The sequence below is a fragment of the Pseudophryne corroboree genome, chromosome 12, assembly GCF_028390025.1.
Source record: "Pseudophryne corroboree isolate aPseCor3 chromosome 12, aPseCor3.hap2, whole genome shotgun sequence".
Taxonomy (NCBI): domain Eukaryota; kingdom Metazoa; phylum Chordata; class Amphibia; order Anura; family Myobatrachidae; genus Pseudophryne; species Pseudophryne corroboree.
The window spans coordinates 150959296-150973140 of NC_086455.1; the positions used below are offsets into that span (position 1 = coordinate 150959296).

At 46.1% G+C, this 13845-nt stretch overlaps 1 protein-coding gene across 10 annotated transcripts in view; it reads left to right on the forward strand.

Moving 5' to 3' along the window:
* Positions 1-3458: 3458 nt before the first annotated feature.
* Positions 3459-13845, forward strand: part of FSIP1 (fibrous sheath interacting protein 1) — a 77322-nt gene continuing 66935 nt past the window's right edge. For 2 of the 10 annotated variants that reach the window (XM_063948187.1, XM_063948188.1), the window contains exons 1-3: positions 3609-3720; positions 6128-6339; positions 8339-8486. In XM_063948187.1, coding sequence (XP_063804257.1) covers positions 3672-3720; positions 6128-6339; positions 8339-8486 — 409 coding nt within the window. In that variant the 5' untranslated portion in view covers positions 3609-3671. The other 8 variants (XM_063948184.1, XM_063948182.1, XM_063948185.1 and 5 more) reach the window with 8 other exon arrangements.

Here is a 13845-nt window from a genome sequence, read left to right on the forward strand (position 1 = left end):
TCTCTACCCCAACCTAAACTGTTCACTCTTAATGAATTACTCCAAATGTTTGGGAGAGAAAGAGTAGATTTCACATACATAAATTAATTAACAACATAAACTGCTTTCATAAGTATAACAGAGTATATAAATACTGTATATTGATCATTGATCATGTAAATGCCTGTGAAATGTATACACTGCCTATGCTTGAGTGATGGGTGTCAGGAAATGAGAGCTACCATTAGTAGTAGACCTCACAAATACAAATAGCGATAATCCTGCACTCATCAATAAAAAGTTCATCAAATAGTGGGTGCTCCTAATGGACCGAATCGGCCCACACACATACAGTAGAGGACTCCAAAAGATTTGGAAGGTGCACTCGTAATCTTAGCCTACCGCTGTTTGTCACTGTACTTCCTATGCAATCTATAGATGATGAGAGTGATATGGTCTCCATTGGTGGCAATGGGTACCCAACAAACAGCCTCTCCAGCTTCCATGAAGCCTTCCAGGACTTCATTGCTAGGTCCAGCAGCAACAGAGCAGAAGGCACCACTGGACCTCATTGGAGGGGATGCATTTGATATGCCGCCTGTCAGGATCCCGGCGCTCACCATACCGATGCCGGATTCCCGACAGCCGGCATACTGACAACTATTCTCCCTCTTGGGGTGTCCACGACACCCCTGGAGGGACAATAAATAGCGCAGCGCGCCACCATGCTTGCAGCGTGGCGAGCGCAGCAAGCCTGCAAGGGGCTCTTGTGCTCACCCCGCTGCCTGCATGCCAGCGGTTGGGATTCCGGTTCCGGGATCTCAAGCACTGGCATAACATATTACACCCCATCACTGCGATACTAAATAGATTATGCTGCTGGTGATAACCTACCAGTATATTTTTGGATTGTGGGAGGAACTGGGACAATATTCAAATTCCACACGGTTAAGACTGGGACAATATACAAATTCCACGCAGTTAAGGCCGTTGTGGGTATGGAACCCCTGCCCTAAGTGCTGTGATGCTAACCATTACACCACCCTTACTGCTTACATGCATTACATGCTTAATGATACCGCGTTGGCAATCGCATAGTCCAACCTGATGTGCAGCAGGTCAGATGGGAAGATGCATCCACCCAAGCTATCAAACGAGTGTTTTTTTTGGCACACACTATATGATAGTCATTATGATCCACCGTGGAACGCAAGATCTGCCAATATATCGTATAGTCTGTTCCCAGCTTTACTTGTGGAGCCAATGTGTGAATTTATTTTAAAAAATAAATAAAAATTGGTTAATGTGTGGATATTTACCTGGTGCTTTCCATCCTTGTGATGTCACAGAAACATTTGCCCACAATTCCTAGTATCCTCCATTTTTTACTAATGACATGAGGAGGTGCCTCTGTTGGCCAATAAAAGATGGTGCTACAGATAAGAATTGTGCGACCATATTCTTATGGTAGGCCGTCACATGTTCACATCCCTAAACTAGAATTCCGATATGCGTCAGAATGCTTTATCGGTTAATATCTTATGGTGTGTACCCATCTTAAGGAGTAAATGTAATGGCCTCCGCTGTGGTTTGCCGTGAGTCTGCCCGATGTTTTGAAGTGCAGTAGCAATAATTTAAAAGTTAAATCCAAGTGTTTGCGCTTTAAATGATTGCCCCTTTAAACCATCAAAAGATACGATCCGTAGTATTCGTAAAGGATAATTTATTGATTGAATGAGATTATTTTGCATAAGTGATGCTCAAAATAAATCCAGTATTTAAAGAGTTCAATTCCTTTCCATTAACTAATGGGTAATTATGTGAAGATAGTAAATGTCTTATTTATAAGATTTCTTACATACCTGACACATTGACAAGTTGATTTTAAAGCTTCAATACCAGCCAGAGCTGCAATACTGTATGCTGCAATTTTAGCTGGGCTCTGGCAGCTATGTAATATGCAGTACTGCGCCAAGACACGGTCAAGCTTGGCTGTGGCACAGGGGCACCAGTAGGACTTCCCATTCCTCTGCAAAATTAGTCACAAGCTCTGTATGGCGGGCACCCATGCCATGATGCCATCAGGGTGCATTGAACTACTGACTTCATGCAATTAGCCAGAGGACAAAAGTAGTCTGTTCATTGCTGGAGTTACCAGTGGGCAACCCGGCGGCGGGGGGAGTGAAGTTTCTTCTCTTACCCCATCACATGGCTCCATAGCAATGCATGCTAATATGGACAAGATTGTCCATGTTGGCCTGCATGCATAAGCGACCCGGCACCAACGATGAACAAGCTCGGGGCCGCACATCGTTCATCTTTGGTGCCTACACACTGAACTATATGAGCGAGAACATTCATATTGTCCAGTGAAATCACTTAATGTGTACAGCCTATAACTTCTGGGCTGTGCAGAGACTGCACAAACTTCTGTTTGTGCGGCACTCCTGCACATGCGATTTCCCCCACCCCCTGTAGGCGGCGACTACCTGATCGCAGGGATGCAAAGAACGCACCCTAGCGATCAGGTCTGAATTAGGCCCTTACGGGCCCTACACACTGAAAGATTTCAGTGAACGATATGAACATTCTCGTTCATTAATGAATGAGAACTCGTTCATATCGTTCAGTGTGTAGGCACCAACGACGAATGATGCGCGGCCCTGCGCTCGTTGGTGCCGAGTCGCTTATGCATGCAGGCCAATATGGACAATCTCGTCCATATTAGCATACACTGCTATGGAGCCGGCTGACGGAGGGAGTGAAGAAACTTCACTCACCCCGTCATCTCCTCCCCGCCGCCGGGTCGCCCGTCTGCCATATCGGCCGTCGGGCAGCTCGGCAGCGGGTCGCCGAGTCTGTAGAGCCCTTAGGGTTCTATTTCGTAAGCCTTGGATGGAGATAAAGTCGCGGGAGATTAAGTACCAGCCAATCAGCTCCTAACTGCCATGTCACCGTCTGAGTTTGAAAAATGAGTTAGGAGCTGATTGGCTGGGACTTTATCTCTGGCCACTTTATCCAAGGCTTAGTAAATAGACCCCTTAGTCCAGTGATGGCTAACCCTGACACTCCAGCTGTTGTTGAACTACACGTCCCAGCATGCCCTGTATCAGTTTTGCTATTTGGCCATGCTAAAACTGATGCAGGGCATGCTGGGATGTGTAGCTCAACAACAGCTGGAGTGTCAAGGTTAGCCATCACTGCCTTGGTCTGTTAAACCCCTCCTCATATAAATGCCTTGGACACATAAAGCTATACATACAACATACTGCAGCACATTATGTATCTGACGGTATACACTACATCATGGTCAGACAGTGTAATGAGTGCACGGAGAAGGGTGACACTAATCACTATTTACAGACTGCATTCATGTCACATCTAGTAGCGGTAAGTACTACACGACGTACTGCAGTAGCGTTATATACAGGGGCGTGTTTCATGTCACTGACTACTAGCCACACCCTCTCTCACTCTGAGCCGCATGTCATCTACTCATGAGCCACGCCGGCCGCCGTAGCCCTGTCACGTGGTGCTGGCTGAGCGAAAGATGTCCGGTAACCTAGCAACAGCGGACGCTGCTGGCTGCGCAGTACTGGAGGCTCCGGTCAGCGCATAGGAGGTGAGTCCGGGTGTGACTTACCGCTGGGCATGTGGACAGCTGTAGAGACTGACGTCACGGACATCGGCCCATGAAGCAGACACGCTGTGACTTGTGGTTCTGCAGCAGCTGCCATTGTGGTAATGTTTGGGTGGAGATGGTGCATAGTATGGAGCGCAGGCATGCAGTGTTAGCAGGCAGTCACTATGGGGTCTATTTACTAAGCCTTGGATGGAGATAAAGTACCAGCCAATCAGCTCCTAACTGCTATGCCACAGGCTGTGTTTGAAAAATGACAAAGCCGATTGGCTGTTACTTTATGAGTGAAATGGGTACAGTTGCATGCAGGGCCGGTTCTAAGGCTTCCAGCGTCCCGGGCGGGTAAAAGGGGCGTGGCTTCATACAGGGGGCGTGGTCAGTTACGCCCTCTGTACAGTAGTGAAATGATGTGCGGTGCACGATGACGTCATCGCGCACCGCACAGCAAAGGTCTTTTCCACGAAGACGCTACGCGTCTAGTTCCCTTCACAGCGGGGGGCAGCGGGACAGAGCGGGCAGTGGGGGGCACAGCAGCAGCGGATCTTGCCATGGTGCGGCGCCCTCCGGAAGGCGGCGCCCCGGACAAAAGTCCTGCTTGCCCGTGGCAAGATCCGCTACTGGTTGCATGATGTAAGCATAGATGGGTGTAGTGGGTACAGGTGCATGATGTAGGCACAGATGGGTGTAGTGGGTACAGGTGCATGATGTAGGCACAGATGAGTGAAATGGGTACAGATGCATGATGTAGGCACAGATGGGTGTAGTGGGTACAGGTGCATGATGTAGGCACAGATGGGTGTAGTGGGTACAGGTGCATGATGTAGGCACAGATGGTTGTAGTGGGTACAGGTGCATGATGTAGGCACAGATGGGTGTAGTGGGTACAGGTGCATGATGTAGGCACAGATGGTTGTAGTGGGTACAGATGCATGATGTAGGCACAGATGGGTGTAGTGGGTAAAGATGCATGATGTAGGCACAGATGGGTGTAGTGGGTACAGATGCATGATGTAGGCACAGATGGGTGTAGTGGGTAAAGATGCATGATGTAGGCACAGATGAGTGAAATGGGTACAGATGCATGATGTAGGCACAGATGGGTGTAGTGGGTACAGATGCATGATGTAGGCACAGATGGGTGTAGTGGGTACAGGTGCATGATGTAGGCACAGATGGGTGTAGTGGGTACAGGTGCATGATGTAGGCACAGATGGGTGTAGTGGGTACAGGTGCATGATGTAGGCACAGATGGGTGTAGTGGGTACAGGTGCATGATGTAGACACAGATGGGTGTAGTGGGTACAGTTGCATGATGTAGGCACAGATGGGTGTAGTGGGTACAGGTGCATAATGTAGGCACAGATGGGTGTAGTGGGTACAGTTGCATGATGTAGGCACAGATGGGTGTAGTGGGTACAGGTGCATGATGTAGGCACAGATGGGTGTAGTGGGTACAGGTGCATGATGTAGGCACAGATGAGTGAAATGGGTACAAATGCATGATGTAGGCACAGATGGGTGTAGTGGGTACAGATGCATGATGTAGGCACAGATTGGTGTAGTGGGTACAGATGCATGATGTAGGCACAGATGGGTGTAGTGGGTACAGATGCATGATGTAGGCACAGATGCATGATGTAGGCACAGATGGGTGTAGTGGGTCCAGATGCATGATGTAGGCACAGATGGGTGTAGTGGGTACATGTGCATAATGTAGGCACAGATGGGTGTAGTGGGTACAGATGCATGATGTAGGCACAGATGCATGAATGATAAGTGAAGTGGGTACAAGTGGCTGAAGTACAGAAAGATTATTAACGTTCAAACTTCCCAGACATGGAAAGATCTAGTCATTATACCTTAGCACCAAACACTTGGCACCGTGTCCTGTTTGGCTACACATGTGGGTGACCACACTGAATGGATCCGTAGCCCAGCATAAAGTGGTGGTCATTCAGTGACCCCACATATCAGCAGTCACTGTAATAGCAGTGTTCCTAATTTGATAAGCATAAGGCAGACACAGATTCTTGTGGCATCCCTCAGCTGTAATAACTTAGATTTGTAGTAAATTGAGTTTTACTAGATATACTGTAAGTTACACATATAGGGTTATATTTATTAAGTGGCTATTTTTCGAAGCAGACAATTTTCAGCAGTTTTTCTCACTGAATATAAAATACTGAATACAAAACTGTCCCAGTCAATATTATTGACATCTTAATTCCTGCAGGAAATTTCCCTGAAAATCGGTGGCTTTGCAATCTCGCCACTTATTAGTAGATGTAGCCTGTGAACTTTTCTTCATATAGACTTTTAACATATTTAGTTGCTGTGTCTTTCAGCTTTGGCGCCGTTACCTTGTGTGTTGTGAACACGCTAATGTTCTAGTTCTTGGCCATCGCTGTGAATGTTCTAATGCACTGGCTGCAGCTCGTTTCTCTTCTACCCAGTTTACTGTTACTTAGATAATGACAAAAACATTCTCATCTGAATAATTCCTTTTAGCTGAAACCTGGTTGCAGGAGATGGATATAGTGAAAGGAAGTCTGGATGACATTTCCAGGCCCGCCTCAGTGTCTCGTTCCCGTCCCGGAAGTCGCATCTCAGGTTCCTTCCAAGCGGATAAACCAAAAATAAATTCCACCGTGAGATCTTTGGAAGTGTTGACTCCAGAGTCTGCGGTTTCACAGGTACAAGTGGATGTTTTATATACTACTGTAAGTATCTTGTCTGTCCTGCCATTGTGAAGATGGTGAAGAGCATCTTACATGTGAACAAATACCCATTAATATCTGAAATCTGTTACAGTTAAAAGGGTCTTATCTAGGGTTGTGCAAGTGGTGCCATTGCACGGGGCGCAGGATTTTAGGGGCGTCACCATCACTGCCCCACGACACCTGCATGTGGCTTGCAGGGTGTCTGGAGCAGTACGTCCAATGGATGCTCAGGGCAGACACACCTGCAGCCTGTGGGGCATCCTTTTGATGCTTGAGCTAGTGCTCTACTTCCCAAAGCTGGTGACCACACCATGTAGGCGTGACATCATGACATCATGAGTTTAGGGGGTGGAGCTGGCACAGGGTTCCCTGCTGTCCTGCTAAGGGGCTGATAGTTATAGGCCACAGGATGCCACTAAAAGCTTCTTTGGGCTGAAGCAGGAGAGCTCTACTGAGCATGTGTGGTCCGACATAGCAGAGTGTTGGCCTCAGGTGGGTTGCAGAGGCCTCAGGATTTGAGGGCATTTGGCCAAGTTTGGGATCCTTGGACCTGGAGGATAACCCACTTTCCTTTGGGACCTGTACCAGCCTAGCTTCCTGTGCCCACAATAACTACACCAAGGGCATCGCCGTAAGACGCTGATTTTCTGGAGCCTGCGAGATGTACCTGTTACTCTTGTGTGGTTTCAAGTTCTGGTCTGTGGTGTTATTATAGCAGCTTACTGTTCTCGTAACACCCTATTCCTGTATCTCAGTTTACTACAATTTTGATCCACAGAACAAGACTATTATGCATATTGTCAGCACACAAACTCCCTTCCTACAATTGTATACAAATTAACAGGTCCTTGGCTTAATTTTGTAACTACTTATTCTTTGGGTTCTCAGGCTAAAAGGACCAATATATAATTTTTTTTAATTGGTAATCTGTTAACCTAGATCACATACCATAGCACAGCTCTCACTGTAGCCGGGCTCTCTGCGTAGCATAGCTCTCTCCATACCCAGACTAATTTCTGCAGTCGGGCTCTCTTTGTTGCGATCTCTCTCCATAGCATAGCTCTCTCTGTAGCCGGGCTCTCTCTGTAGCCGGGCTCTCTCTGTAGCCGGGCTCTCTTTGTAGCTGACCTCTCTGCGTAGCATAGCTCTCTCCATACCCAGACTAATTTCTGCAGTCGGGCTCTCTTTGTTGCCGATCTCTCTCCATAGCATAGCTCTCTCTGTAGCCGGGCTCTCTCTGTAGCCGGGCTCTCTCTGTAGCCGGGCTCTCTTTGTAGCTGACCTCTCTGCGTAGCATAGCTCTCTCCATACCCAGACTAATTTCTGCAGTCGGGCTCTCTTTGTTGCCGATTTCTCTCCATAGCATAGCTCTCTTTGTAGCCTACCTCTCTCCGTAGCATAGCTCTCTCCATACCTCGACTCATTTCTGTAGTCGGGCTCTCTTTGTTGCGATCTCTGTCCATAGCATAGCTCTCTCTGTAGCCGGGCTCTCTTTGTAGCTGACCTCTCTGGAGCATAGCTCTCTCCCTAGCCAGACTCATCTCTGTAGCCAGGCTCTCTTTGTAGCCAACCTCTCTCCGTAGCCGGGACCTCTCCATAGAATAGCTCTCTCTGTAGCCGGGCTCTCTTTGTAGCTGACCTCTCTCTGGAGCATAGCTCTCTCCCTAGCCAGACTCATCTCTGTAGCCAGGCTCTCTTTGTAGACAACCTCTCTCCGTAGCCGGGACCTCTCCATAGAATAGCTCTCTCTGTAGCCAGGCTCTATCCATAGGTGGGCTTTCTTTATAGCCGACCTCTCTTCATAGCTGGGCCTTCCATTTACAGGTGTAGAAAACTGAATACTGGTCTACTTCACAATCATTTATACAGGAAAAGGAGGATGGTGATTCTCAAGGGACTCAAATAATGACTGGGATCTGACTGAAAGCATTGTTTGTGCAAATGCCCTTTTAGCCACTTATTTCTTAATGCTTTATATATATATATTTCTGATCAACAGTGGGATCTAAATATGGATTCAGATGATGAGCAGTTGAGTTCTCCTGAAGGCGAGAAGACCCCACAGAGTGTTACAGAGATAAGATTAGAAAGGGATAAATCAATGATTACAGGAAATATGGAGCTTACCCACTCGCCAGAGGAACCAGGTAGGAAATGTTTGATTAAAAGAATATTTTTAGTGAACCCACTTCTTTGTTTTATTATACCTTAATCAAAGAGTATTTATGTGATACATTTTTAAATAAAACTTTAAAAAAATATGTTGTCTACTGCTCACCTGTAGTTATTTGATTAGCGATATATTTACTATTGGGTGGTATGTCAACGCACTTTGACCCGTAGTTTTAAAATGGTGTAGCAGTGTGCAGGTAAATGACATTACTGACACGTGTTCAGTGTGGCTGGAGAGCTCCGTTCCCACAGAGGAGAAAAAGCAGGTGTGACCACACCTAAGGCCTGCTGCAGAGTTGAGAGTCAGTGTGGAAGACGCTGCAGGCAGGCAGGACAGGCTGGGGCCTGTATGTTCAGTCCAAATGGGACTGTGGAAGCCAGTTAGAGCTCAGTGCACATGTTATATCTGCCCCCCCCCCCTGCAGTGCACATGGTTTTGCCCATCTGCTAACAAATTTGCTGCTACAATCAGGTCTGAATTAGGCCCTCAGTCTCTACCTACCATTAAGTACGAGTAGTTAGATAAGTGCCTGATGCATATGAGTCTGTAAACTATTGCTACTGTTTCTTTCACTGTGCAACTGTATACGTTTAAACTCCTATATAAGGTAATGCAGTAGTATGTCTCTCCTACATACTTGAAATGTATCTGTAGTTGAATATGTGCTCATATTGCTTATTATAATGTATAACCTGTGACTGATTGCTAGTGTGATTGCTGACTTTACTATTTCTGTCAGTTTCTGTGTATTCTGATCCTCAATGCTGGTGCAAAGCAGGGAGGGATTTATTATTTTATTATTTATTACCAGTTATTTATATTGCGCACACATATTCCGCACCGCTGTACAGAGAATATTTGCACATTCACATCAGTCCCTGCCCCAGTGGAGCTTGCCATCTATATTCCCTATCACATGTACACACAGACACATTCACGCTAAGGTTAATTTTGTTGGGAGCCAGTTGACCTACAGGTATATTTTTGGATTGTGGGAGGAAACCAGAGTACCCGGAGGAAACCCACGCAAGTACGGGGAGAATATACAAACTCCGCACAGTTAGGGCCATGGTGGGAATTGAACCCATGACATCAGTGCTGTGAGGCAGTAATGTTAACCATTACACCATCCGTACTGATTGTATGTCACTTTAACGAGTTTTAAAGTGGTTTCAGTCTCTAATTGTTTAGTTAACACTGTACAAGTGTGTGATTTCTTTATCATGTTTAAGAAAGGCAAGGGTGAAGAGGATACACTCTCCACAGCAGCACCAATACTCATTTCATGTTTGTCTTGCAAAGCTGGGTTAACCTCTCAGGATCTGGTTCAAAATGGATTATGTGCAAACTGTTTTAGCTTTTACCAAATCCTCCTGAATAACCAAAGGCAGGCACAGGTTCAAGATGAACCCCCATGGGCTACTTTTGCACAGACATTATTCAGTATAGCTGAGTGGATAATTTCTCCTATACCAGGGATAGGTTACCCTATTAACCCTTACATGCACCATTCCTCCTGGGGTTTATCACATCCAGTCCAGGAATCTGCAGCCTTTCAACAAAAACAGGCTGAAAGGCCGGTGGAAAGTAAATCACATGAACATGAAACAACATATTCACCGTCTACACATGTTTCAGATGGGGACTCGTCGGAGGATGAGGACTCATCACACTCCGGGTCTGCATACAGAGACGAGGATGAATGTCTCAGTTCAGTGGACATACCCAAGCAAATTAGTGCTATGAAAGCCATTCTATCCTTAGAGGAAGCAGCAGAGCCTTTGTTAAAATCTAAGGCACCTGCGTTTAAACGTCCCAAAACATGTAGGACTGAATTTCCTAGGTCAGAGCAGCTGACAGAAATTATGCAAGAGGCTTGGGTAACACCCATTAAGAAGTTTAGAATTCCAAAGAAATGGTATTCCCATTATCTTCTTCCAGCTGGGGACTGTTTAAAAAGGGAGATGGCTCCCAAAGTAGATACGCATGTCATTCAAATGGTGCGAAAATCTACTTTACCTCTGTCTTCAACATCATTAAATGATGTCACAGATAGGAAAATAGATGTTTGTAGAAAGCAAACAAACAAACAACCCATTTTCTCCTTGTCTGAGGCAATCATAAGACCAGCCATGGCTTCAGTCTGGATGGCAAAAGCAGTGGCAGCGTGGGCTTTCAATGGCATCTATAGAGCAAAAATCCCATATTGCACATATTAAACAGGCAGTTATTTTTATGAAAGAAACAGCCTTGGATATGGGTACAATTGCCTCTCAAGCATCAGCCTCAGCAGTAGCAGCTCGCAGAGCTGTGTGGCTATGTACATGGAAAGCTGACTTAGAATCCAAGAAGGTTCTGGAGTCTTTGCCTTTTACTGGAGATATTCTTTTTGGTAAAGAATTAAACAGTATTTTGGAGTCAGAAGCAGACTCCAAGAAAGTGAAGTTTCCTTCTACACAGAAATCCAAGTCTAGATTAACAGCTTTTCTGCCCTTTCGGACTCAAGGAAAAGCATAAGGAAAGGGTTATGGCAAAAAGTCTCAATCTGACAAGTCTGGTAAGTCAAAAAAGCATTGGGCTACCAGAGGGCCGGCTTTCAAGTCAGAATATAAGCTATCAGCCTGATGGTGCGGGCCTCCACCTAGAGGTTCCCACGTTGGGAGGCCGACTACTTCATTTTGCACAGATCTGGCAGCAGTCCATGACAGATGCCTGGGTGCAAGAAGCGGTATCTCACGGTTATGCGTTTGCCTTCAAGAAACTCCCTCCTCAAAGTTTTTTTTGTACCAGCCTGTCTTCAGTGAAAACTAAGGCCAGGGTTTTACAAGAGGCAGTTCAGAAAATGCTTCAGTCAGGAGTGATAATTCCAATTCCTACTGCGCAACGAGGACAAGGTTTTTATTCCAACCTGTTTCTGGTGCAGAAGCCAAATGGGTCGTTCTGGCCCATACTCAATCTCAAAGTGCTGAACAAGTACATTTGGGTGCCTCAGTTTCATATGGAGACTTTACATTTCATGGATTTTATGGTATCTCTGGATATCCAGGATGCTTACCTACATGTTCCTATAGCACTGTCCCATCAGCGCTATCTCAGGTTTGCTATCCTCCAGCAACATTTTCAGTTTCAGGCCCTGCCATTTGGACTAGCCACAGCTCCCAGAGTATTCACCAAAATGATGGTGGTTATGGTGGCTTATCTCCGTCAGCATGGGATAAGAATTTTTCCATACCTCGACGATTTATTAATCCTGGCACAATCTCAGGAATTGCTTCAGTGTCATCTGCAACAGACAATAGCTTGTTTGCAGAGACATGGCTCATAAATCGAGCTAAGTCGTCCCTGGCTCCATCACAATGGATGACTCACTTGGGGGCTATGTTGGATTTGGGTCTTCAGGGAGTAATTTTACCTCTGAACAAAATATCCAAAATTCAGTCAAGGATCCAGGAGCTGCTACACAGTCAAATGGCATCCATTCACGCAGCAATGAGTGTGATAGGATTGATGGTGCAGACATTCGACATGGTGGAGTATGCTCAGTTCCACTCGAGGCCTCTGCAATGTCTGGTCCTTTCCAAATGGAATGGGTTACATCAGACAGTAAAAATTCAGACTATGGTCCTTCCTCTGGAAGTAAGGAGGTCATTAGCCTGGTGGCTACATACATCTCAGCTGGACTAAGGGAGACCCTTTTGGATAACAGATTGGGACGTTCTGACAATGGATGCCAGTATTCAGGGCTGGGGAGCAGTGTCAGGAAGAAGTTGCTTCAAAGGGCACTGGACCAAGGAAGAAAGTTGCCTGCCAATAAATATATTGGAACTTCGGGCCATATATATGGCACTCATTCAGGCAAAGGACATTCTTCAGGGAAAACTATTTCAAATTTGCTCGGACAATGCAACGGCAGTAGCGTACCTCAATCATCAAGGAGGAACTCACAGCCAAAAAGCAATAAAGGAGGTAAGCCGCAAGTTAAGGTGGGCAGAACTTCATCATCCAGCCTTGCCCGCAGTGTTCATTCCGGGAGTCCTAAACTGGGAAGCAGATTTTCTCAGTCGACACATAATTCATGCAAACGAATGGGCTATACAACCCGAGGTCTTCCAGACTCTGGTAGACAAATGGGAGTTCTCGGAGATAGATCTCATGGTGTCCCTTCTGAACAACAAAGTTCTCGCATACGGGTCCAGAACAAAGGATCCCAGAGCGACTTTTGTGGATGCCCTATCAGTGAGATGGGACTTTCGTCTTGTCTATGTGTTTCCACCGATCGCCCTGTTGCCCAGGGTGATGCGAAAGGTAAAACAAGGGTAGGGCGCCATGATACTAATAGCTCCGGCCTGGCCAAGAAGACATTGGTACACAGATCTGCAGAAGCTGTGGATGGATGCTCCATTCCTACTCCCTCAACGTCCAGATTACTGTCTCAGGGTCTTTACTTTTACAAGCACCTGGATCGACTGACTTTGACGGCGTGGCTCTTGAGACTTCCATCCTGAAAGCAAGAGGATTCTCACAACAGGTAATCCAAACAATGCTCAGAGCAAGGAAACCATCCACAGCTCGCATCTATCACAGAATATGGCAAGCCTATATTCAGTGGTGCAAGAACAGGAAATTTGACCCTAGATCTTTCAGAGTTTCCAGATTCCTAGCATTCCTTCAGGCAGGAATGGACAAAGGTCTGCGGGTAGCTTCCTTGAGAGTGCAGATGTCAGCATTGACTGTATGGTTCAAAAAGAAAATTGCTAACCTACAGGATGTTCGTACTTTCTTCCAGGGAATGCTTCACATCCAACCTCCTTTTGTTCCTCCTGCATTGCCTTGGGATTTAAGTTTAGTCCTAAAGGCACTTCAAGTTTCTCCATTTGAACCACTAAAGCAAGTGGATCTTAAATGGCTGACAGCTAAAGTTCTCTTTCTACTGGCTATTACTTCAGCTAGAAGAGTTTCAGATTTAGGGGCATTAATATGTCGCCCTCCTTTTTATGATTTTTTATCCAGAAAAGCAGTTCTCAGAACCAAATCTGGTTATCTTCCTAAGGTGTGTCTAAATCCCACCTTAAAGAAGAAATTGTAGTTGTGGCCTTCCAAGGGCCGGCCCTTTTGTGCGGGAGATGCATCATTGGATGTAGTCCGGGCCTTAAGGATCTACGTGGATCGTACCAGTGCCATCAGAAAGACAGACACTCTTCGTTATCTACGGATTTCACAAGAGAGGATGGCCTGCTGACAAGCAGACACTGGCGAGCTGGCTTCGAATAACCATTTAATGGCATATTCTCAAGCTGATCTCCCTATTCCAGCTAATGTCTCTGCTCATTCTA